General features: G+C 36.7%; 1 protein-coding gene across 1 annotated transcript; it reads right to left on the reverse strand.

The window, feature by feature from the left end:
• Positions 1–1,520: 1,520 nt before the first annotated feature.
• Positions 1,521–3,173, reverse strand: LOC145046672 (uncharacterized). Its single transcript, XM_078994953.1, has one exon. The coding sequence runs from the start codon at positions 3,171–3,173 to the stop codon at positions 1,521–1,523; it is 1,653 nt and encodes a 550-aa protein (XP_078851079.1).
• Positions 3,174–27,159: the final 23,986 nt, after the last annotated feature.

Here is a 27,159-nt window from a genome sequence, read left to right on the forward strand (position 1 = left end):
GCTCCTGAAATAAGATTTGAGTTTTAGATTAAACCCTTGCTCACATGAATCACTTCATGGAATTAGTCACGAGTGATTGTGAGATGATAATATTGTATAGTCTTTAAACCAATATATATGAGTTGTTGTTTACAAGTTGGTTGTGCATTGATAATGCGTAAACGCATCAGTAACTTGATGTTATAAAACATCTTGTTGTGTATGATTTGATGAGTAAATAGTACAAGCATATAAGTCAAACTTTATCTGTTCCTTTTATCCTAAGAGGTTAAAAGTGATATATTGGGCCCCTTGATGATTTTGTGTTAACTTATGTGTCGGGCCCAGACAAGACTAAGTTGATGTGTTTAAATAAGTTTTATGTCATACAAATCAGAAATCGGGAAATAAACTTTTGGACAATAAGTATGACTAGGTTCCATGTATTTGTCTGCATGATATCTTGAGAATGGAGGACTACATGATCCCTTATCTATAGAGTTCGACATCAGCTTTTGAGAACTACGATTGCTAATCGGATTTTGAAGTCGTACTCGCATTTATAGCTATTAGACATATCCAAGTGGGAGACTATTGGATTAGATGTCTAAGTCAATAACTATATTTGGTATATACTTGACCCGATAGTAGCATGGTCCTTTTCAATTGCCTTCACCATAGCAACTTGACTGGATGAATTATGGAGAAAGAGGTTAAGCATGATTTATTAATGTATTATAAGAATAATATATTAAAAGAGAAATAATATTATTTAATTAATATTGGTCAAGAATTAATTTTGAATTAATTTAGTGGTCAAAAGAGATTAATTGAATTAAGGGGACTGGTACTGTAATTATAAGATAGTTACAAAGTTAGGGTTAGGGTCCATAAGGAAGGGATGTACAAAATTTATGTGGGGGTCTACATAGAATTCATCCAAGCGGTCTTCTGGAATGATCCTATGGGCTTCTTAAGGACTAAGCAATTGGATTAGGGTTTTGACTGAAACCCTAGTTGCTCAACTATATAAGGAACCCTTGGGCATGCAGAAATCGACCACTAAAAACCCTAGAAGGATCTTGAGCCGATTTTGTGCCTCTTCCTCTCTCTCTCTAATATTCTTCGATTGCTCATGGTGTTTGTGATCTATTAGAGGCATCACATTTGAGGTGCTAAGTCTCAAAGGTTGAAGATCAAGCTAGCTACAATTGAAAGGTAAGATTCTAACTTTGTTTTATATATAAATTTCAATTTATGCATGCTAGATTAGGGTTATAGCTTTGGATGATTATTGCATGTACAATTAGAGAAAACCTAGATCCAAAGTTTTAGGGTTGCATGTGCACCATAGGATTGATCAGGGCCGGTTCTGAGGATTCAAATGCCCAGGACGAGATGGATAAAAAAGGCCCTTAGGCCTTAACGTGTAACAAATTAACTTACATAAACTAATATTTTTATTAAAATGACGATAAACTTTATGGCAATAAACAAAGCAAAATCATAGTATTTTGATGACTAATTACATATCCTAACAGCTAACCGACGATTCTTGAAGCTCTCCTAGCATTCTTGATTGCAAATTGGTTGATCAACTCTTCATAGTCTATACTCTCTAAGATTTCGTTCTCGATAGATATCATTGCCAAACCGCTAAGTCTTTCTTGTGTCATTGTGGAGTGTAAGTAAGATTTCACAAACTTCAATTTTGAAAAACTCCTTTCTGCAGATGCAACCGTTACTGGAATAGTTAACAATATTCTATATGCAATGCTTGCATTTGGGAAATAATAAAGTTCTTTCAAAAACTTCAAAACATCTATAGGGTTGCTAAACTCATTGGTTTCCAATGTCTCAAATAATTTCAACTCCGTATAAAGTTCATCGACATCAATATCCGATCTTTCTTCAAACTTGAGTGCTTTTTCAAGACGATGACAATACGACTTAAGATCTTTATCTTCAATTCTCCTCAAATTATGTGGAAATAAAAAAAAACCAAATACTCTATCATACTCTTTGAATTGTTCAAATCTTGTCTCAAGAGAAGAAATAACTTGATCAACAATGAATAAGAAATAATTAACTCTAAAGTTCTCTTCAGGTGTAAATGAAACTTCTTCGCTAGTTGAACTCTCATTAAACCTTCTTTTCCTTTCAATTAAACGCTTTTGTGGAAATATTGGATCAATACCCATTTCAATAGCAATCTCCTTAGCTTCAACAATCGCTTTTGAAAAACCAGTTTCTCTATAATTCTTGAAGTATCCAATCAATTTGTTTATTTCTGTAATAGCATTATCAAGATGCATATCCTTTGATTGTAACTTCTTACTCACAATATTCACATGGTTTAGTACTTCATACCAAATAACAGTTGATACCAAAAATTCAAAGTCACCAAGTTCTTTTTCTGCTAGTGAAGTTGCTTCACTTGCAATTGCAACATCATTATCTTTTTCTCCAACTTGAAGTAAAGCTTCCCATACATCCACAAGTTGAAGTTTAATAGCCTTTACACTCTCAACCCGGCTTTCCCAACGAGTTTGACACAATGACTTAAGACTCCAAGCTTTAACATTATCTTTCAAAATTTCCCACCTCTTAGTAGAATTTGCAAAGATAGTATAAATGCGTTGGATGAATCCAAAAAAGTTCTTTCCTTTAACACACTTGTTAGCCATATCACATAATGTTAGATTAAGAGAATGGCAACCACAAGGAGTGTAAAATGCTCTAGGATTTATATCTAAAAATCTCTTTTGCACCCCTTGGTGTTTTCCTTTCATGTTTGCTCCATTATCATAGCCTTGACCACGCATATCATCAATTTCAAGACCAAGAGACTGTAACTCCTCAAGTGTAATATCAAATAGTCCTTTTCCAGAGGTATCATCAACATTCAAAAAACCTAAAAAGGACTCCTCGACAGTAACAGAGTTATATGATAACGTCAAATACCTCACTATTATAGTCATCTGTTCCTGGTGACTTGAATCGGGAGTACAATCAAGTATGATTGAGTAGTACTTTGCTTGCTTTATCTTCTTGATAAGTTCTTTTTTAATTTCTTGAGCTAGCAAAGATATTAGTTCGTTTTGGATTAAGTGGCCAAGATAATGCACATGAAGCCCATCATTTGTGATCCACCGCACATGATCTTTGATAACCGGGTCAAACTCTTCCAACATTTCAATGACACCCAAAAAATTTCCGTTACATATTAAATAAAATTAACAAATAAGAAGTGAAATCAGTCATAATAATTAACAAAAAGGTATTTGTTGGAATTAGAACAAAAAAATCACAATTTATAGTTACCTTTTTGATACAACTTTTCATTGGATCCACGAAATGCTAAATTATGTTTACCAAGAAATTTCACTACTGCAATGATTCTCAAAAGGACTTGTTTCCAGTAATCTCTTTCTTTCTTGAATTTCTCGTATTGAACTTTATCAATTGTTTCATTTAGGTTCAGCCTTTTACGCATATCAAACCACTTATTCCTATTTGTAAGATGATCCAATGAAATTTCGTGTTCTTTAACCCTAGTGGTGACATGGTGCCAATCTGCATAACCATCACCATCCAATTTACCTTTTGAAATCCCTTTTCTAAACACTTTTCAACAGAAACAAAATACTTTGTCAAGCTCTTTTGAATATACTAGCCATTCTCTATCACACTTCTCCAAATTTGGTAAAGTTCTTGTATATAAAGCTGCAGAAAACCGTCTACCAAATTTATCGTAGGGACCATAAATAATACTATTATCTCTTTTAGGGCCTTTCTGGACCAAAAGTTTAATCTCCTCAGAATTAAGTTTTTCCCATCTTCTTGGATCATATATATCAACAAGCTCTTTAACGGGCTCTTGCTCTTCTGCCTCTTCTACTTCTATATGCTCTTGCTCTTCAACATGCTCTTCAATGTGCTCTTCAACATGCTCTTCAATGTGCTCTTCAATATGTTCTTCTACATGTTCTTCAATAGGTTGTCTATGGATAAACTTATCTAGAGCACCAGCGTCAGCCTTTCTCTTTTCTTCATCTAGTTTTCTTTTTTTACGTTTTTGACTACCGGATTGTTGTTTATACTTCATGTCTACAATTTTACAAACAATAAACATAATTTGATAAGAAATTATACAATAAACAATTCATTGATTTCATTTATACAATAAACAATTATATAATCAACGTAATCTCATAATTTAATTTCTGATTCTAATAATATATTTCAAAATCATTCATTGATTTCATTTAACATTGTGAATCATTCAATCAATTTCAATATGATAATATGACATAATGACAATATGTCATAGTGATAAACAAATAAACAATTAAAAATTCATGAATCACTTTCAAGAATCTGAAAATTAAATAGTTTATCTAAATCAATAAACAATTACACAAGAATTTGAAAAACTGATAATACATTCAAGTTTTCAACTGATTGTCTAACACTCTAAGTCTTTGATCGTGATTGACCCTAACCTAGAATTAGAAACTGATGTATTAATATTCAATGGAGGATGCTTCTTGATTATTGGCTTATTGCACGCTGTGAGCCTATGTCGATGTCGCTAAGACGCTAACCTGATGTGCGATTGTTGATGCTGTGATGCACTGCCCCTTTCGTTTCCCACTTTCCCTGCCCTGATTCGGTGATATCACAATTGCTGCAATGACTTCGGTGATTCCACAATTGCTGCCCTGATTTCCGATTCTGAAATTCTCATTGTTCAATTCATCATCGCTTGCCACTTTCCCTCCCCTGATTTCCGAACAATGATCGATCACTTGCTGGCTTGCTGTTGCGCTAATTCGCTTTAAGTTTTATGTCTGCTTTAAGTTTCACGCCTGATTTCCAATTCTGAAATTCTGATGGTGTTGGATTGCTTAGGCCTAACGAATTCACTGATATACTATAAAAAAAAATTGGGCCCCTTAAATTTTTGGGCCCTGTTCCATTGCCCATATGGCACCTGCTCTAAACCGGCCCTGGGATTGATGTAATGCTCAAAACCCATCACTAACAACATAAAAAGCATTAAGGTTGCATCTTGGACACTTACAAAGGTCTAGAATGAGTACAAGATGATGATGATGAGGTTTCCTTCCTAGGTCCACAATTAGAACACATTCTTGTCATTCTTTTTCTCCTTCTCCAAGCTCCCAAATGAACCAAAAGGACAAGAACCACCAAAAGAGATTAGGGTTATGGTTTGTCTAAGATTTAAGGGTGATAAAGGGTAATAATGAACCTTAGATTCGGGATAAAGGTGCTTAAATACAAGGAAAACCCTAAAAGATCATGGGCTTGGGTTGCAGCCTTCCTCACGTTGTGACCACCTATGGGTCATGTCGTGAGCATAGACCTGAATACGCATTTCTACTTGTCTTGTCACGTTGTGACCACCCTTTGTCACGTCGTGACACCCGGTTTTTATGACACCCTGGAGTTTAGGTCAAATACTATGGACGATCGATTGACACTAAGTCTCGTTGTAATTTGATTCATTCGGTCTTAGTGCATCTTTTGTAAAATTAATAAGTTCATTGCAACTAATATAAGATACAAGATGGTATCTTACTTCAAAATGTTTAAACTGGCAAACAAATCAAACAGCTGAAACTACAACCCTAGTTAATGCGTTTGTAAAACTAAAACTTCGTATTAAGCAGTTGTGAGCGAAACAAACGTTTTAATCTAATAGTACATGTTCCCTTGTTTCCAAAAATATAAAGAACGTCCAAAACGAAATTCATATGCAAAATTTACGGCAATTATAAGAAAACCACCTAGTAAAACATTGATTTTCTTTAAACTGCTAAAACCGAATCGATCCGTTGATGCACTTGCACATCTAAGATGAAAATTCTTTGAACATTTTTGGCCTCAACCTATTATCTAATATTTAATTTCATATTCAAAAAAATTTTAGCGAAAAACATTTGCAAAAGTTGAAAAATCCAACATTTCGGACCCTTTAGACACAACTTTAAATGTGATTTCTTAAAGTTCTACAACTCGAAAAATTAACCCGTTCGGGTTTTTGAAATCCTTGAACTCGGCTCTATCAAACGATACTTTTGGAAAAATAATTCGACATCGAGATCTCGATACATCAAACTATGATCGTTTTGGGCAATTAATGAGATCGTGACATCATTGTAAAAAATAAAAAATAAATAAAAAAAAATAATAATAATAAAAAAAAACCTTTAAGAATAAGTAACAACTAATAAATGACAAAATAAATAAATAAATAAATCTTTACAAAAAAATAAAAAATAAATATTTTAATAACCCACTAAACACTAATTTTTTTATAACTTCAAAATTGATATCAATCTAAGCCGTTAAAATATAGTGTATTAAATCTTCAAAACTAAGTTAGAATGCGATCTATTGTTCTAAAGCTTCAAAACTATCATAAAACTAATCTACTAAAATTAAACAAATCTTCACATCGGAATCACCATATGAAGAATTGAGGTTTTTTTTTTTTTTTTTTTTTTTTTTTTTTTTTTTTTAAATGAAGAATTGAGTATAAAAGCTAGATCTATAAATTCAGTTAGTTTTTATTTAATACTTTGGGAGCTACATATCAGGGTATTACCATGACTTTTGGTTCATATTTTTACCATTTTTCAATTAAACACATCTCCTTTTTAATATATATTTTTAAGATTTATTGATAAAGTTGTCATAACCTACTCCTCCTATTATGTTTTATGTTTACATTAGCACTATCACATAAGTTATTATATCTTGTTCTGGATTGTCATATCTAGCTATTTAAAAAGAATCAATTATGAATATTAACATGTTACCCACATCAAAATTTTATGTTAATTTAATACACTTTTGTTTGTATTTGGTAATCTCTATTAGGTTCAGGTTCATTTGAGACCATGTTAATTTTGTGAGACCGTGATACCAAATCTAAAAATAATTTTAAAATGCAAAATAAATGGAAAAATCTAAAAATTCTTTTTTTAAATATTATTTTCGGAACTTGAATTAACTTAAAAAAATAAAAAAAAAATTAAAAAATCCCGTTTTTTTTTTTTTTAAAATACGTGAAATATTCTAAATAGAATATTAAACTGATATATATTCTAAAAAATAATTTTAAAATTCAAAATAAATAGAAAAATCTAAAAATTCTTTTTTTAAATATTGTTTTCGCAACTTGAATTAACTAAAAAAAATAAAAAATAAAAATCATATTTTTTTGAAAAATACGTGAAATATTCTAAATAGAATATTACACTGTACATATTCTAAAAATAATTTTAAAATGCAAAATAAATGGAAAAATCAAAAAATTCTTTTTTTAAATATTATTTCCGGAACTTGAATTAACTAAAAAAAATTAAAAATAAATAAAATAAATAAAAAAATGCGTCTCACGGTCTCACAAAATTAGACCGTCTCATATGAACCTAACTCATCTCTATTATAATAACAATGTAAAATACTTTGGTATATACGATTTAACTAAACAAAATAAAAGTTTTAAGATCGTAACTACTCTTTATATGGTATATTACCAATATTATTATATTATTTATGTATTACTTTCTAATATTACTCATAGGAAGTAAGGACCTATACCCCACAGAAACTCGATGATAGAGATTCGAAGAAACAAATAAAAAACACGAACATTTAAAATGATTTACTCGATCGAGATTTTAACGTGACCATTTATCGAACACTATTGCCATAAAAAACACGTAGTTGCACCACAATCAACTTAAATATATATATTTTAATGTGGCCCATATATCGAGCACCACAATTGCGGTGCCGAGTAACTCACTCCGTAGTTGCACCGCAACTTACTTAAGTCATTGATTCGCTATTTTTTGATGTGATAATTACTTATCCATTTTGAATGTTTATCATTTACGTAATTAACGGGATGTTTTAATAACTTTTGAATGTTAATAAGTTTTTTTTTTTTAGTGATATTTAGGTGTTTGGCAAAGATTATTTAAAATAGTTTTTAAGTTAATTTGTATCTATGTCAAATAAGACTTTTTAGAAAAGTGTTTGACTAAGCGTATCCAATATCAAAACGCTATAAATTAATAAGTCATTTTTAATGTTAGTTTTACTAAAAAAAAATATGTATGTATAAAATTACCAAAAAAAAGCTTCCTTTTATATTATGACTTATTTTTCTTATTATAACCAATATAATTAACCATTTTTTAATTTAGTTCTAATAAGATTTTTTTACAAGTAAGCATTTTTTTACGAATAAGTTTTTTTTTTTTAATTAATAATTTTTTTATAAAATATCTAATGTTTCAACAACATTTAAAATATTAAACCAGAGAATACATTAAACCATATCTAATGTTTCAACAACATTTAAAATGTTTCAACAATAATTTAGTCAACAATTATGCTATATTAAACATATAACGTCCAGGAAATTAATGAAAATTTTAAACATTTTAAACAATTCCACAAACCATCATTATTTACATAATAGTTTTTAAAACATATTTATTATCAGAGTTTTCCCAAAGATCATAAAACAAAACATGAGGATGTGCACGATTACGCCTTTGTCTTCCCGCGGTCATCTGAAGTACCTGAAACATAACTCAAAACTGTAAACTCAAAGCTTAGTGAGTTCCCCCCAAAAATACCAACGCCCATACAAATAACACATAAACCAAAACAACATACCATGAGTCCAATCAACTATCGGGTTGGAATACCTCAGGCCCCTCAACCATCGGGTGGGAATGCCAATATACTTTGGGTCCAATCAACTATCGGGTTGGAATACCCCAAGCCCCTCAACATATCGTTAGAATGCCAACATACTATGACTTCAATCATCCTCGAGATGGAATACCCTCGAGCCCATTCAACCATCGGTTTGGAATGCCCTGGCATGTTAGCTTATGCACAAAGCAGTGAAGCCTCAGCCACTAACCAAACATGTGGACATATAACAGATAATCATATAACAGTCTACAACCAGTCAAACAGATAAACAGATCACTAAGCATATCATTATCCTATATACTAGGATACCGATCTAACCGATCACTACATCACAAAAACATACATAACAAGATATCAAATCCAAAGGGTCAGCCTTAGTGCCTTCGACCCACAAGTACAACGAGGAAAACTAACCTCACACAACTGAATCCCACTGAAAGTATCTGAATGTTGGCTCACTAAAATCCCTGCACCATCACAACATAATAATCATCCAATTAGTACTTGGATTACAATCCAAGCTAATAGTTCATGGCCACTTTACCCTTTCCTTAGTTGGGCTAAGACCCAGGCCCAAATCCTAATCCAAAAGGCTCAATCACTAAATAACCATCCAAGGCCCATAGTTGGCCTAATTTTCCAAATTGGGCCCAACTCCTACTTGGGCCTTACCCTAGAGTCCAATCCTTTACTTGGCCCAAAACATCAACACTCAGATGGACCACAGAGGACCCAAGCATCCAAGCCTAAAAAGGTGGTCCAAAGTTGAAGCCCAAAATCGCAAAGCCCATAGACTGAGTACGCGGGGCATACCCAACTATATGCTAAGCCTACTCGCATCGAGGCTTATACACTGTGTGTACTGGCTTGTATGCCTAGCATACTCCCCTGTTAAGCCATTATTCCCACTAAGCTCTTAATACTTTAAGATAAAGCCTAAAAATGTGGATCCAATTTCCTTGAGTTGGAATAACACGTAATGTTGCTAACTTTACGTTCATGCATGTCTAAATGAAACTACTGAGCTTAGAAATGACTTAATAAATTGGTTAATGCATGCATGATAACTAATACCCCATAAAAGTTGGCTCCTTTATGCTAAGGAAGCTTCTAACAAGATCGGATCTAAAGAAATGATCCCTTCAAATTGTCCAAACCATCAATCCATACAAAAGTGACCTAAAGTGTGCCAAATCAACCCAAAAAGAAAACTAGACATTAAAAAGTCGATATTTGAATTTGATACCTTAGGAAGCTTGCAATGTGATGAAGGGTTCTGTATATGAAGTCTCCCACCAAGCTATGAACTTCACTCTCTTCTAGGTTCTTCAAAGATGGACCAAATCAACACAAATTTCTCTTCAAGTGCTCAAAGATGCAAAAATGGAGGATAAGGGGATGTTTAGGGTTTTCTGGAAGTTTAGGGACAAGAAGTGAGGCCAACCCTAGATGTTAAGGATGAATATATAGGGTGCAACACCCCATTTTAAGGTTTCTAGAAGTCATGCGTACGCCCAGCGTACATAAGCGTATGTCCAACGTACGCACCCGGTGTCCCGATCCATCTCAAGCTAGTTTTTGGGTCATATTTTGTGGTTTATGTTGGGCTCTTAATATTTTTGTTCTTGGGCTTAGAATATTATTATGTTAATCGGCTTGTATGTAGTGATTTAGGTCATAATGGGTTTTAGGCTTTTGTAGTACTGCACTTGGTGTGTGTGTGTATATATATATATATATATGTGTGTGTGTGTGTGTGTGTGTGTTATATATATATATATATATATATATATGTGTGTGTGTGTGTGTGTATGTATGTATGTATTTAGCCGTATAGGTTTTTGTTCGTTCCATTATTAGTTCACGACTACTTGGAGTTCACATGTACTAGACAATTTATTCTTAATAGAATCGTGTGCATTTTAAGTTATTCTGTGTTCTTGAATCATTGCTTATTTAACATTCCACATTCTTTAAGCAATTAAGATTGATATTGCATAAGATTCATAGATTTGGGACTTACAATTGGTATCAGAGCAGGAACAAGTATCAATCGTATTCAAGGACTTTGGAAACGTTTTTGGCTATTTTTGGGAGTATTGGTTTAATAAAAAAATCTGAAATTTTATATTTTCATTGATTATTCTTCTTGTGTTCTTCGTGAAACTGTTCTTCGTGTTCATTGGAAATTTGGGGCATATTCTTCTGATTTATCAGAATTGAATTTGGATTGTTATCACCTAATTCACAAAATTTAGGGGATTGCGGTATTTTCTTTAAATAATAAATCAAGGTTTTCGGTGGTTATCTAATCAAGTCTTGGAGTTTACGGTCGACTAATTCTTGGAGTTTTCGGTCAACTTATTTGTTGACTTTCCTAGTTTACGATTAACAAATTCTTTGAATTTTTGGTCAACACATCCGTTGACTTTCCTAGTTTAAGGTCAAAAAATTAATCGAGTTTTCGGTCAACTCATCCATTGACTTTCCTAGTTTTTGGTCAAACTTTGATTACTTTTGGACGTTTTGGGTAAAATGGACTCTCAATACACCAGTTCAATGCATCAAGAGTTGGACTCTATTATAGGGACTACCAATCGTAATCCTCGACTCTTGTCTGCTGATGGATTTCCGGAATGGAAATTCAGAATTGAAAACTACATTAAAATGAAGGATCCTAAGATATGGAGGAGCATTCTCATAGGTCCATTCAGGATTACAACTGTAGATGCCAAAGCTAAAATAATGATTGATAAGAAGATAGAGGACTACACAGATGAGGATTTTGAAAAGCTTGAAGAACATAACAGAGCTCTTGCTACTATTACCATGGCCTTATCTCCTGAAATTGCTCAAGGATTTAGGGAATATACGTCTGCAAAGGATTTATAGGAAGCCTTGATTGAGGTTTATGAGGGAAACGAGGACACGAGGCAGAGCAAACAGGACCTGCTTCGACAAAGGTTCAACTTATTTAATCATGTTCTAGGGGAGTCTCTAGAAGTTCAACGACAAAGGTTTATTACCCTCACTACTGAGATGAGTACAGCTGGAATCAATCTACCATACTCAGAAATTAACAAGAAGCTACGGAATTCTCTTCCACGAAGTTGGGACATGAATGTGGCAGTGATCAAGAAGACTAGAGATTTGAGCAGCCTTACTCTTGCTGAAGTGATGACCATAATCAAGGCGTGTGACTTGGATGATAGGCAACATGAAATCAATCATGTGAATTCCTACTCTATTGAAAATCTAGGAATCTCATCAAATAATTCCTTCTCAACTCAACAAACATACTCTGCTCATCCTGTTGTGCCTCATCATATCTTTGGCATCCTCAAATTCTTATGGCTCAAATACTAAAATCACAGCCACAGCTCAGACTTCATCAATTCCTAAACAAGCTGAAGAGAACATGGCTTTAATGGTCGGGTTTATGAATTGTTACAACGCTCTTCTAGCAGGAGATTTGGCACCTCCAATCATGGTTAGAGAATTGGATCAAAATCATCCTGAGGACGTGGAAGAGATAAACATCACATGGAAAATTGCTATGGCTGTGTTTAGGGCAAAGAATTTTACTCAGTGCATAGGGAAGAACAATTGGGGAATAAACGTGGATAAGAAGGTGGGGTTCAACAAGAGCAAGCTACGATGCTTCAACTGTCACAAGCCAGGTCATTTTGCTCGTGAATGCACCAAGCCAGACACCAAGAACAATCCAGATAGGATGATGGTACCTGCTGGGAACAATAGAGGAGCTACAACCAACAATGAAATAGCTAAATTGGCAATGGTGGCACAGAGCTTCAACTGGGAGGATCAGATGCAAGCCCTAACTCTAACAGGACATGAAGCAGCCAACTTGGCACAGATCAATGAGAATTCAAAGGTGGAAGAAGCTGAAGAAGAAATGATGGAACTGCAAATCGCCTTCATAGTCTCTACCACACCTGCCATAAAATAGGTTAGTGAAACTTCTTGTTCTCAATCCAGTAGTGATACAATTAAACTTTATCATGATCAACATGATTTATTAGTTAGGGTTCTTAAATTTCAGCTAGTGGACATGTAGTTTAAAACATCTGGTAAACATGTAATTCAAAAATACTTAATGAACACCTAGTGAAACTCATTTAAAAAAATACCTAATGAACACAATCCCCTAGTGAACACTCGGTTAGAAATACCTAGTGAATGCAATCACCTAATGAACACATAGTTCAAAAACACCTGATAAACACATAGTTCAAAACATCTGTTAAACACTCAGTTCAAAAATACCTGATGAACACATAAGTTCAAAAACACCTACAGGTTACGAGCTTGTTAACTTTCCACTGGATTGTCTATAAAAGTTTGTGGTCGTCATGTATATTCCACTAGATGATTGGAACATCATTAACATCGAGACATCTCATCATTTTATTTTCATCTACCCATGTTTTACCCAACATAGTTGTAGATATAAAATACATATAAAGTTTAAATCATTTAAAACCTGTATAAATCATTAATTCAACATCCATCTCAAATAAACAAACAATATATATTCACATAGTATATATTTTTTATAAAATACTTCATATGGATGTGTAAGATGAAAATGACTATACACTCACATGATAAGACGGCAGATGGAAAACACTTCGTCCTTTAAAACAATCTTTTTTGATGAAACTGGGGTGTTTTCTCAAAAATCGGGCTTTACGCGGGCAGAGTTTCGGATCGAAAACTCTTTTTCTCGGGATCTTCGGGGTGTCAGGACTTGCTTCGGGTGTTCGATATGTAACCGGGGCGTCGCGGCAGTGTAGAGGGGCTTAAAGTTGAAAAAAAGTAGGAGAGAGGTTAGAAAATGGCAACCAAATCCCGAGAGCTTCGATTCCGATTTATAGGCTGAAAATCCACATTCACATCGTGAACCAGGTATATTCACATCGTGAATTTGATCCTGGTCCTCTCCTAGGCTTGCTGTGTGTCTTCTAGGCTCGAAAGGTGCCGTTCACTGAGTTCATGTCGTGAATTTCTATGTTCACGTCGTGAACACAGTCAGGTCTCGAAGTTTGTGCTCCGAACTTCAAAAATCCATATCTTTCCCATACGAGTTCCGTTTTTGACGTTCTTTATATCCACGCATAGGTGAAATTATGCTCTATAACTTTCGTTTAGACTCTGTCGGCTAATTTTGGCTCATTTTTATTATTATATTTTTAATAGGCCGGGACAGGAAAAGTCCGTTAAAAATTCATAACTTCTTCATCCGCGTCCGTTTTCGTTTGTCTTTTTTACCGTTGAATTACTATCAACAAGATCTTCGATTCTCGTTTAGGTCGTTTCGGCTAAAAATCACTCGATCTAAATTTCGAGTTTTTAGCTGTATATTGTTATACCGAAACTTCGAAAAATCATAACTTCTTCATACAAAGTCATATTTGGACGTTCTTTTTATGCACACTCTCGATTTAACGAACACTAAGAATTTCCTTTAGATTACTAAGGGTAAAAATCATTCTATCATAAATTCACTATTTACGTCACGTAGTGTCGTGCCGGTTCTGTTGCGAAACTTCGACAGGTCATAACTTCTTCGTTATAACTCGGATTTCGGCGTTCTTTATATGTAAGGAAACCTCGTGACATATACTAAAACTTAGTTAAGATTATTTATTCTAAATAATCCTCTATCAAAAAATCATTTTTTTGACGCTTATCGTATCTAAATTGACTAGCCCGGATCTACGGGCGTTACAATGTGCTTCCTACATGGGATTCACAATTTATCAAATGGATGTCAAGACAACTTTCTTGTATGGAGTCATGAAGGAGGAGATTTATGTTGATCAACCTCCAGGGTTCGTCAATCCAAAATTTCTAAATCATGTTTACAAGTTGGACAAGGCTCTCTCTCTCTCTCTCTCTCTATATATATATATATATATATATATATATATATATATATATATATATATATATATATATATATATATATATGGGTTGCATCTGGATCCTAGAGCTTGGTATGCTACCCTAACTGAACATTTTCTTAAGCATGGATAGATAAGGGGAACGATCAACCAAACATTATTCATCAAGAAAGTGGATGCATATTTGATTATCATACAGATCTATGTAAATGACATCATCTTCGAGTTGACCAGAACATAGCTATGCAAAGAGTTCGAGGATGTAATGAAGAAAAGATTTGAGATGAGCTCACTGGGTGAAATGACAATGTTCCTAAGGTTACAGGTTCGACAGGATCCAACCGTAATTCTATTGCATTAAGGCAAATATATGGAAGACATGTTAGGAAAGTTTGGTTTTAAAGACTTAAAAATTGCTTCGAATCCAATGGCATAAAGACCATTGTTCACTCTAGATCTAGATGGAGAATCTGTGGATCAAACTGAATATCGACCGATGATCGGATCTCTGATGTATTTGACTGCCAGCAGACCTGACATCATGTTTGCCATCTATCAATGCGCTCGTTATCAGGCTAACCCTAAACTTTCCCATGTAAATGTTGTTAAAAGGATTTTTAGGTATCTTAAAGGTAGCCCTAAACTGGGTCTTTGGTATCCTAAAAATCCAGATTTCGATTTATATGCTTTTGCTGACACCAATTATGGAGGGTGTGATATTGACAGGAAATCAACATCGAGTGGCTATCAGTTTTTAAGGGACCGACTGGTGTCATGGAAATGCAAGAAACAAAAAACGGTGTCGACCTCAATGGCTGAGGTTGAATATGTTGCTACCTCATCCTGCTGCACTCAGGTTATCTGGATTTAACACCAATTGTTGGATTACAGTTTGAACTTTCTTTACACTTCCATTTTTTATGATAATGATGCAGCCATTCAAATTGCTAAAAATTCAGTTCAACATTCCAAAACCAAGCACATTGACATTAAAATTCATTTTATTCGAGACTGTTATGAGCATAAACTCATTTACTTAGAACAAATTCACACTGATAACAACGTGGCAGATTTGTTTGCCAAACCCTTCCGTAAAGCTCGTTTCGATGTGCTTGTTGGTTTTTTAAAAATGATTCGTTTCGAAGATTAAGTCTTTTCTTTTATTTATTTTTATTTTTGTTTTCTATGTGTTTAAGTTTGCATATTCGTTAATTTCATTTCATAACATCCAAAACTAGCTAGATCTAACAAATGCGTCATTAAGATTCAAACTTTATACCTCTAGAAGATAGATCAAGGTGAATAAAGTCCAGATCTACAGGCTCCAATGCAACCAACACTTCTACAAGAAGTTCCATCTTCTCCAAGGTGCACCATGCATACTCCAAAGCACTCAAAATCACCTTCTTTTAGCTCAAAAGGTTCATCTAAGGTTACGGTTTCATGAAAGGGGTGTTTGAGGGGTGGAGGCTGAGAATGGAGTGGGTTTGGGGGAGTTAAGAAGATTAAATAGGGCTTAAACCACGGAAATAGGTATTGGGAACTGATTGCATATGCCCAACATACTCCTAGTATGCCCAACGTACTCAGGATTCCATTAGTACGCCCAACGTACTCAGCTTGGCCCAAAAACCACCCAAACTTCAAATGATCATAACTTCTTCGTTCTAACTTCGTTTTCGACGTTCTTTATATCCACGAAAAGGTATTGAGGAGCTCTAAAACCCTATATAATTACTTTTGACTTAAAACACATCGAACTAAAATCCATACATAAAAGAACTCTGAAACACTACATTCCTATTTTACCCTTTGACTCTAAAGTGCAAACCGAACTATTGGGTCACATATCTACATTATCCACATCAAAATGGGACTAATTACCTTTTTAAAGGCCCTAATCCTTATGATGACTGAACTTCGAGCCACATCCTCGAATTAGGAATTGATTCTGAACGGGGCGTTACACTGCGGGTGATAAGCAATGTTGAAGTGCAACCTTGTGCCCAGTTCCTCATGGAACTTCTGCCAGAAATAGGAAGTGAACCGAACATCACAGTCTGAAACAATGGAGACCGGAAGTCCATGTCAAGCAACGATCTTGCAAACATACAACTTGGCCAACTTATCGGCCGAAGAACTCTCCCGAACTGCCAGAAAGTGGGCACTCTTGGTCAATCGATCCACGATGACCCAAATAGCATCAAAACATTTTGCTGTATTTGGAAACTTGGTGATGAAGTTTTTCAAAATCTACCCCCATTTCCACATGGGAACCTCCAGAGGATGTAGCTTGCCATGCAGCCTCTGATATGCAGCCTTGACCATCCTGTATGTCATGCATCTCTCCACATACAAGGCTATTTCCCTCTTCATACACGACCACCAAAAACAACACTTATGAGCCTTCCTCAACACAATCAATCTGACCCTACCAAACATCGGAACCCAGACTCGACCACATTGGGTCAATAATCCACGACTATCCGGAATAAATCTAGAAATCTCACCTTTGATCCTCTCTTTCTTATTCTCTTCCCGAACACCGTTGGCTTGAGCCTCCCTAACCAATCCCAAAATCGAGGAATCCACTGATATCCTTATACATGATACCCCATCTGAAGTCCCAGCCGACTTGCGGCTCAAAACATCTGCCATTACATTCACTTTACACGGATGGTAAAGGATCTCGCACTCATAATCCTTGACTATGTATAGCCATCTGTGATGTATCATGTTCAGGTTCTACTGATCCATAATATGCCTTAGACTCTTATGGTATAGTACATCGAACCCCATAAAGATAGTGCCTCCAACTCTTGAAGGAAAAAACCACTGCCCCAAACTCCAGATCATGTGTGAGATATTGCATCTCATGCGGCTTCAACTGCCGTGAATCATAAGCTATCACCCATCCTCTCTATATGAGGACCACCACCAAACTAGTGATGAATGCATCACAAAATACCACAAAACCTCAATTCCGTATGGGAGGGTCAAAACCGGGGCCTCACATAATCTCTGCCGAAGAGTCTCAAATGTCGACTATTGCTCAGGGCCCCTTCAGAAATTCACCTCCTTCCTCGTCAGAAGAGTAAGGGGTACCACAATCTTGGAGAATCCTAAATGAATCTCCAATAGTACCCTGCTAAACCCAAGAAACTCCTGATATCTGAGGGAGATTTCGAAACCTCTAACTGAATCACAGCCTCGATCTTGGCCAGATCAACCAATATCACATCTTGATTAATGAGTTATCCAAGGAACTGAACCTCTCGTAGCCAAAACTCGCACTTCGAGAACTTGGCATATAGTCGTTCTCGCCTGAAAACCCCCAGAAGCTCGCAAAGATGCTCCTCATGTTTCTCCCTGGTCTTGGAATACACCAAGATATCATCAATAAACACAATAAACTGAACAATTAAGCCTCGACCTGCAAACCCGATTCATCAAATGCATAAACACAGCAGGCGCATTGGTGAGGCCAAATGGCATAACCACGAACTCGTAATGCCCATAATGAGTCCGTAACGTGCTCTTCTCCATGTCATCCTCTATCACTATGACCTGATGATACCCATACCTCATATATATCCTGGAGAACCAAGATACACCCTGCAACTGATCAAAGAGGTTGTCAATCCTCGGGAGGGGATAATGGTTCTTCACCATTAAATTTTTCAACTCCCGGTATCAATGCACATCCAGTGCAAACCATCCTTCTTCTTGACAAACAATATTGGAGCACCTCACGGAGAACTTCTTGGTCTAATGAACTGCTTGCCTAGAAATTCCTATAGCCAAGATGAGAACTTCTGTATCTCAGGTGGTGCCAAATGATATCGCACCTTGGCAATAGGGGCCGCACCTAGAATGAGGTCTATCCTGAACTTGACTTGCATCTCGAGAGGCACTCCGGGTAACTCCTCTAGAAACATATCTGAAAATTCCCTCACAACTGAGACCTCTGAAACAGAAATCTGATCCCTAACACATGTATCCACCACATAAGCCAAGTAGCCCATGCACCCATGTTGAATATACTGACGAGCTCTGACTGCTGAACAAAACCTTAAACCCATCCTGGTGCCCTCTCCATAGATAATCAGTTCTCCCCTACTTGGGATTCGAACTACTACGCATTGGCCCTCATAATTACTCATAACACCAAACCGCCTAGGCCAATCCATTCCTACAATCATGTAAACATCCCCCATGGGGATAGGGATCAAATCAATTAGATAAGGCACCCCAAAGATCTCCAGAATACAACCATGATACACTGATGATGAAGAAACCCTATGTTCGTTGGCGATAGAAACCCGCAATAGACACTCCAACTCCCCAATCGGAGTATCAAACCCCATGTTGAAAGATCACGACACAAAGGACCGACTTGCACCCGAGTCAAACAATACTAGATCAGGAAAAGAGTTCACTAGGAGCGTACCTATCAGAGGTATATAAATAAGCATACCAGTCAAAACATCTAAAGCTAATCTAGCTTACTCGGCAGTGAGCTAGAAAGCGCGACCTCAATCCCTTAGGGGCTCCACCTTGCCTTGACTCCCATCAGTGATCCTCAAATTTGTGAGAGACACGACTATACAAATCTGTGAGAGACACGACACGACATAAATACATCTTAAAAATTGAGATAAAGCTTATTTCTAATCATGTAATTGTATTGTGTCAAATTCGTGGCTGACACGTTTTCATGACACGAATACACGAATTGTCAGGTTTACACTTGGCCTTCATGTGGACCACTTGATCACAATGGTAACAAAGTCTGATGCCGGAAGTTGGAGCTTGCTGCCGACAGTCCCTCGCAATGTGACCTTGTCTGCCATATTTGTGGCATACTGAAGAAGATCGAAAAGCTCCATCATGCAACTTACCGCACTTCCCACAAGTACAACCTCTCTGACTCCCTCTCCTAGAATCAGTGGCCCCAAACCGCTTCAACGCAGGCTGCGACTGCATCCGGCATGATCTCTGCTCCCTCATCTGTAACTCAATCTCAATCTCATGCCGCCTAGCGGCCTCCTGTATCTCTAACAAGGAACCATAGGGTTGGGTGGAAACAAACTGTATGATCTCCGTCTTGAGCAAGCTCAAGTAACGGGTCATTTGAGCCTGCTCAGAAGCGGCAATATTAGGACAAAATATTGCCCTCTCATGAATATCTTGGTGATCTCCATCACCGCCTCAATCCCCTGCCTAAATCCAAGTACTCCTGGGCCAACCTCTCACACTCCACCAACGACACATATCGGTAGCGGGACATCTCCGAGAACTGCTCCCAAGACACAACAGCTCGCTGCTCAGCATAATATGAACTAGTAGCAAGCCTCCTCCAATCCTTCGCTCTAGTCCTCAGAAGGTTCAGAGCGCACGTAACCTTCTGGTCAGCTAGACAAGATCAGGTGAAAAAGCTTCCTTTCACATCAGATAGCCATCTCATAGCTATGATCGGGTCCTGAATCCTATTGAAAGTAGGGGTCTTCATATTGTCAAAGTCCCAATACTAGAAATCCTGCCCAATACCAACATGCAGCCGCAACGACTGCGGTGGCTACAGCAGCAACAGTCTCAGATAAGGTAGCATAATGCAAAGTACTACATCATGACGGTCTTAACAGACCCAAACATCTCCAGTAGCTAAGCTCTAAGGTGATCAACAACCTCCTCCTACAGGATCTCTTTGATCCTATCATCCAACGCAGCTGACCCCCCCCCCCTGACTGCCAGCTCCTGATCCCGATCCAGACCCAACCTCAAATCGTCGCGTAGTCACCATACTGAAAATAAACCAGGAGGATATCAGATAATTCACATATCATATCATGATAACCAACTCCCAAGAAATCCCTAGGGTTTTGTGACTTCCTTGTTATGCGTACGGGTCCTGTGCTTCTAGTAGTACGAGCCCATACTACCTTCCACACCTACTCAATTTTGTCTCAGCGGATCATCATAACACCCTAACAATACACACAAGCATAATCATATAATCCATCCCTACTCCCTAGTGGAAGGGCTAAACATCTCGAAACTGGTCGGCTGACCCCACACAATTCTTCCATGAAACTTCCACCAACCCTACAACTCTCGTGTATGCTAGTCATACATAACGCTGGATCCTATAGACAGTCGAATATCTGATCCTACCCTAAGCCACTCATCAAACAAGAATAGGAAATAAGGCAAAACCAAACATTCTCAAGCTATAGAATCTTAAGTATGCATAACCATGATGCATACACTAAGCAACTACAGTAATGATGTCAATTCCATTAGAGAAGAACCCTAGGCTATCAGGCATCATATAATCTGGAAATTCTATCATGCAAAATCCTGAAGACCCCTAGCCTATCACTAGCATGCTATTCTAACATATCACAATATCAAATAACAGTGTGGTATTTTGGGGTCTACTCACTGGCTTCGATTGATAGTACACTTCACATTCTCCTTGCTTATTTTGAAAACCATTTAAAAATATTTTTTCCTTAGTTTGAGACTGGACTAACATGAGTGTTCCTCTAGTTCACTCAAACCAAGGCTCTGATACCAACTTGTAACATCCATAAAATCCATGAAAATTTTAAACTTGTTAAACAATTCCATAAACCACCATTATATACAAAATAGTTTTCAAAACATATTTATTATCATAGTTTTCCCAAAGATCATAAAACAAAACATGAGGAGGTGCACGATCATGCCTTTGCCTTCTCGTGATCACCTGAGGTACGTGAAATATAACCCAAAACTATAAGTCCAAAGCTTAGTGAGTTCCCCAAAAAATACCAACAGATATACAAATAACACATAAACCAAAACAACAATCCATAGGTCCAATCGACCATCGGGTTGGAATACACCAGGCCCCACAATCCTTGGGTTGGAATGCTAATATACATTGGGTCCATTCAACCATCAGGTTGGAATACCCTGGGACCCTCAACCATCGGGTTGGAATGCCAACATACTATGGGTCCAATCATCCTATAGATGGAATACCCTCGGGCTACCGGCAACGACGATCTCCGGCTGGTGGAGAGGAAAGGGCTACCGGCAGCGAGCAGGAGAGGGACAACTTGAGCAATCACGGTCGACCGTCGCCAAAAGAAGTAGCGATAGAGGAGAACAGATGCGACGATGGAGAGGCATTTTGAGCAGATGGAGGCGTTATGTGTTTATGTTAACGTTAGGACAAGGGATATATTGGTCAATTTTTTAAAGGTGAAATAAGGAGTTTTTGATAAGTAAGGGGGGATGAATTATGGAAAATGACTTATTTGAGGTGCCAGAAAACTATAAGCCGTTTTTAAAAAAACCTTTATCCAAACATTTTTTTGACTTATATTGGTAAGGAACCGGTAACAAGTCAAAAAAACTCATATTTTAAGTTTTGCTAAACACCTCTTTGTCGATTGCTTGTCTAGTTAATCACATAATAGTTCTACGATTAATAACCTTTTCTTAATTACTGACTTCTAAAAACAATATGTAAATCTTTCTTGTTAGTATATTAGCATTTATAGTATATAGTTATTAAAGTGACATCTAATTTGATATGGTAAAAATAGTAAAAAACATATTAAAATTTTTTAATTTTTGTGATTAAAGAAAAGATTTATAAAACCTAACTATAGATAAAACTGTAAAATTAGTCACCGTAATTTGCCAAAAACTGTGGATAGGGTCTAAAAAGTTTTCAATTTGCATAAAAGACCCAAAATCAGAAAATTAACATGGTCCATTTTGGTTATTGAAAATAATAAAAAACTGTTTTACCCTTTAAATTTTTTATTTTCATTTTTTAATATCAAATATAATTATTTTATAATTAAAAAAACAAAAAAAAGTATGGGACCAATTCACCTCATTGTACCCTCCCTCCTCCCCAATTGTACCCCCTCCCACTCTCTTCACCATCCTTTCTCATTTTTCTCTCCATTGTGCATCTTCTCCCCATTGAACATGATGATTCAAGCTCAATCAACATCACTTTACCACCTTTTTCACTCAATCACAAACCGACCCCCAAAAAGGTTGGTTTTTTTTATTTGCATGGTATACATTTTTTGCATCTACATTTAGTCACATCCCGAAAATTACAAGGAGAATTTTCATTTTAAAATAGATTAACCAATTATAACATTTTACTTAAAATCAATAACTAACATTCATTTATTTAAAATCATAATGTTATCAGAGTCGATTTACAAGGACAACAGAAATCAAAAATCTTCGATGCGTGTGTACAATCTCGCTGAGCTTTTCTCATGAAAAACCTGTAAAACATCTTATCCACAATTGTAAGCATAAAGCTTAATGAGTTTCCAAGTATACCACATATTTCATTATATATACAATGCATCCACAGAAAGTCCTCAGCTTTAAAACCAACCTACTTTGATCTCCTAATCACAAACATAAACCATACATACTGGACCTATCCTAAACATACATAACAGGCACAAGGCAAGGTGTACAATGGGCCCATCCCAACGTACATGTAACTATCAGGGGCCAAACCCTTGTCTTTCATATGATACAAAAATTCAGACGTAGTTAGGGATTAGATAGATAATGGAACAGGTGGTCCACCCAAAAGCAATAAATCAAACAATAACCATGCAATAAGGCTTTGGACCAACATATCATGGGATATGTAACTTGGACCACAATGAACCCTAGTATATATATCTACTCAATGACCATCCAAAACTATCATTAACCAATCTTAACTATACAAGTGTTGTGATCCAACCACAGTCTTTCATGCAGGTGTTGTGATCAAACCACTGTGTAACATCCCAACGATGAGGTGTTCCTAAATTCAAACCTAGTATGAGGAAATATTTCATTTTTGACCCTTGGAATGAGTTTGTTTGCAAAATAGGCCATAGTGGCATTGTTGTAATTTTGGGCGAAACACACATACATTGGGTGTACCAGCATGGTACGTGGGGTGTAAGGTCCCTTAGTGGATACAATGTCGTTTTGAGTATGTTGGGCGTCCTCCTAGAGTACGTTGGGCATACTCTGTCTGGACGAAAACCCCAATCATGAGGGTTTGGACCCTATTTATTGATCCTTAAGTCCCATTTCTTCACCCCATTTCCAACCTCCGTCATTTGAGATGTTTCCTTACAAACCCTAGCCCCCTTTATAGAATTTTGAGACCATTGAGTGTGTTTTTTGTGTGTTTCAAAAGAGGAAAAATGTGGTGGTGAACCGTAGAAACTAGAAACAAGCTTGGATCTGGAAGTTTTGCATCATTCTCTATCTTCGGAAGGTAAAAATTTCCCACCTTGGTGATTAAGTTATTAGATCTAGCTTGCTTGATGATAATATGATCTTTTTGTCCCCAAATAAGTCCTTCTTGTGCATGTCATGTTATAGAACATTTGAGTTGTCCTTTTTGACGTGTCTCTGTGTCTTGAGTCATAAAAATATGATCTTGGCCCCTGAGATTCCTTCATGGAAACTATTAAGAGCTTTAGAGGTTAAGATAAGTTGGGGTTTTGTTGTTGGGCTTGATCTAGACATGTAGAAGCATAACGTTGGAAATTTATGGTTTGGGAAACCATTTGGGGCTAAGATTGAAAATTTGATGTAGTGACTTAAGGAATTAAGAGCTCAAAATGAATTTATTAAGTCATTGCTTACGCTGGGCGTGACTTGTCGTACGCCTAAGGGAGCGCGATCTGGATCACAATTACGTAGGGCGTACTCGATAAGGGTTGACTTTTCTTTAACTGTTGACTTTTCTTTACCCATTGACTTTGAATTTGAGTTTGACCAAGCTTGACAGGGTTTGAATAAGGGTATTTTAGGTATTTTGAGAAATAGTTGAGTCTTGGTCTCTATCTGTTGAATAGGTGACCTGTAGAGCCGATATTTTTAAGCAGTTTACCATTCAGGTTTTCGTCAGACCGTGAGGTGAGTTTTTCCTCATTATACGTATGTGTCGAAGGCACCAAGGCTAGCCCAATTGGATTGTTATCCTATTATCTATTGATTGATGATGTTGAGTTTGGGATAGACCTGTATCATTATATGATAGCTGCTGATATGCGTAGATAGGTAGATCTGTAGGACTACCTATGATTTATGTGTTAATGATTATCTGTCTATTGAATATGTTTGTTATCTTTTATATATCGACATATTGTGTTGGGTTGAGGTTGTACTGCTTTTTGTTGTAGCCAACAAACCCGGGAGCATTCTAGATATGATGTGAGGGTCAATTGGCATGCCAGACTCATACTAAGGAATCGGGAGCATTCCAGGTATGAGATGAGAGTCGGTTGGTATGCCAGACTCGTAATGAGGGCCTGAGGGTATTCCAGTCCAATGACTAAGTGGATTCGTTGTATATTGGTATTCTAGTCCGATGACTGATTGGGCTAGGGGTAATCCGGACCGATGGTTGTAGACCCAAGGTATTCCAATCCGATGATTGAATGGACCCAACATGCTTATTCATTTATGTTATGTATTTTGTGTGGTGGTACTTTGGGGTAAACTCATTAAGCGTTGGCTTATAATTTTTTATTATGGTTTCAAGTACTTCCGAGGAACGTGGGAAGGTGAACGCGTGACCGTACACATCTTGATTTTATGTTTTTGATCTTCGAAAACTCTATTTTGAACTATGTTTTGGAAATAATGGTTTTGTAAACACTTTTATTAGTAAATGGGTTGATTTGAAAAGTTTAAATTGGTTGTATTTTTTAGATGTTACATGTTGGTATTAGAACCTTGGTTTAAATAGGAACACCCGTGTGAATTCAGTCTCAAACTAAGGAAGTGCAAAGGTTTTAAATATGATTTTCATATAATCAAGAAAGTATGTGATGTGTACGATCAGTCAGATCTAGTAAGTAGATCCCAAATTTCCACAATATTATTTGATGTTATGATATGTTAGAACTACATGCTAGTGATAGGCTAGGGATATTCAAGAATTAAATGATAGAATTTTCTGATTATGTGATGCCTGATAGCCTAGGGTTCTTCCTTATATGAAATTGACATCATTACTGTAGTTACTTAGTGTATACATCATAATTGTACCTAAATAAGATTTTATAGCCTGAGAATGTTTGATATAGACTTATTTCCTATTCCTTGTTTGGTTATGGGCTTATGGTAGAATCAAGTATTCTACTGTCTATAGGATCTAGTGTTATGTATGATTAGCATATATGAGTGTTGTAGGGTTGGTGGAAGTTTCATGGATGAGGTATGTGGAGTTACCCGAACCATTGAGGGGTGTTTAGCCTTTCTTTAGGAAGTGAGAATAGGATGTATGCGTATTCCAGTGAGTATTTTTAGGTTTATTATGATGATCTTTTGAGACAAATATGGGTAGGTGTTGAAGGTAGTATGGGCCCATACTATTAGAAGCACATGACCGTCACACATAACAGGGAAGTCACAACCCTTAGGGTTTTGTTGGGAAAGGTTCCTATGGTATGATATGCATTTTATCTGATATCTACCTAGTTTATTTTCAGTATGGTGGTTACGAGGCAATTTGAGGCAGGACCCAGATCAAGAGCTGGAACAGGTGGCCAGGATAGGTCGGAGTTGACTGAGGACTGAGTTAGAGAGATAATTCATGAGGAGGTTGTTTCTATCGTCTGGGAGCTGATACCGGATCTGTTTAGGTCTATCAAGACCACCATGATGCAGCTCTTTGATGACTGATAAGGTTCACTTTCAGAGACTGCTACTACTGTAGAAACCGCAACCGTTGCTGGTGAGGGGATTACCATTGGGATGGGCTTTCCAGTATCGAGAATTCGACAATACAATGCCCCAGTTGTTTGATGGGGTCTAGGATCTGATCATTTGCATGAGGTGGCTGTCAGATGTTGAGGGATGTTTCTTTACTTGCTCTTGCCTAGATGACCAAAGGGTCAAGTACGCTCTAAACCTTTTTAGGTATGGAGTGAAGGATTGGTGGAGATTTATTACTAGTTCCTATACTACAGAGCAGAGGGCTACAATTTCATGAGAACCATTCTTTGAGATGTTATGTTCGAGATATGTTCCATTGGATTTGAGGCAGAGGACCGAGTCGGTGATAGAGATCACCAAGATGTTTACAGAGAGAGTTATATTCTACCCTAAGTTTGCTGCTTCTGAGCAAGCTCAGATGACCCTGTAGTTGAGCATGCTTAAGACGGGCATCTGTCAGTTTGTTTCTACTCAACGCTATGGTTCAATGGTGGAGTTGTAGGAGGCTGTTGGGCATCGGTATATTGAGATGGAGCTCCAAACGAATGGGAAGAGGTAGTCCCGGTGCAGTTGCAACTTGCTCCAAAGTGGTTCAAGGTTGAAGATGTTAGTTTTGGGAGTCAAAGGTGTCGCACTAGTGGGAAGTGCAACAAGGTTTATGATGGTGCTTTCTGATCTTCTTTGGGATGCCACAATGTGGTAGGCAGGGCCACGTTAC

This window comes from Lactuca saligna, chromosome 5, assembly GCF_052625555.1.
Source record: "Lactuca saligna cultivar CGN05327 chromosome 5, ASM5262555v1, whole genome shotgun sequence".
Taxonomy (NCBI): domain Eukaryota; kingdom Viridiplantae; phylum Streptophyta; class Magnoliopsida; order Asterales; family Asteraceae; genus Lactuca; species Lactuca saligna.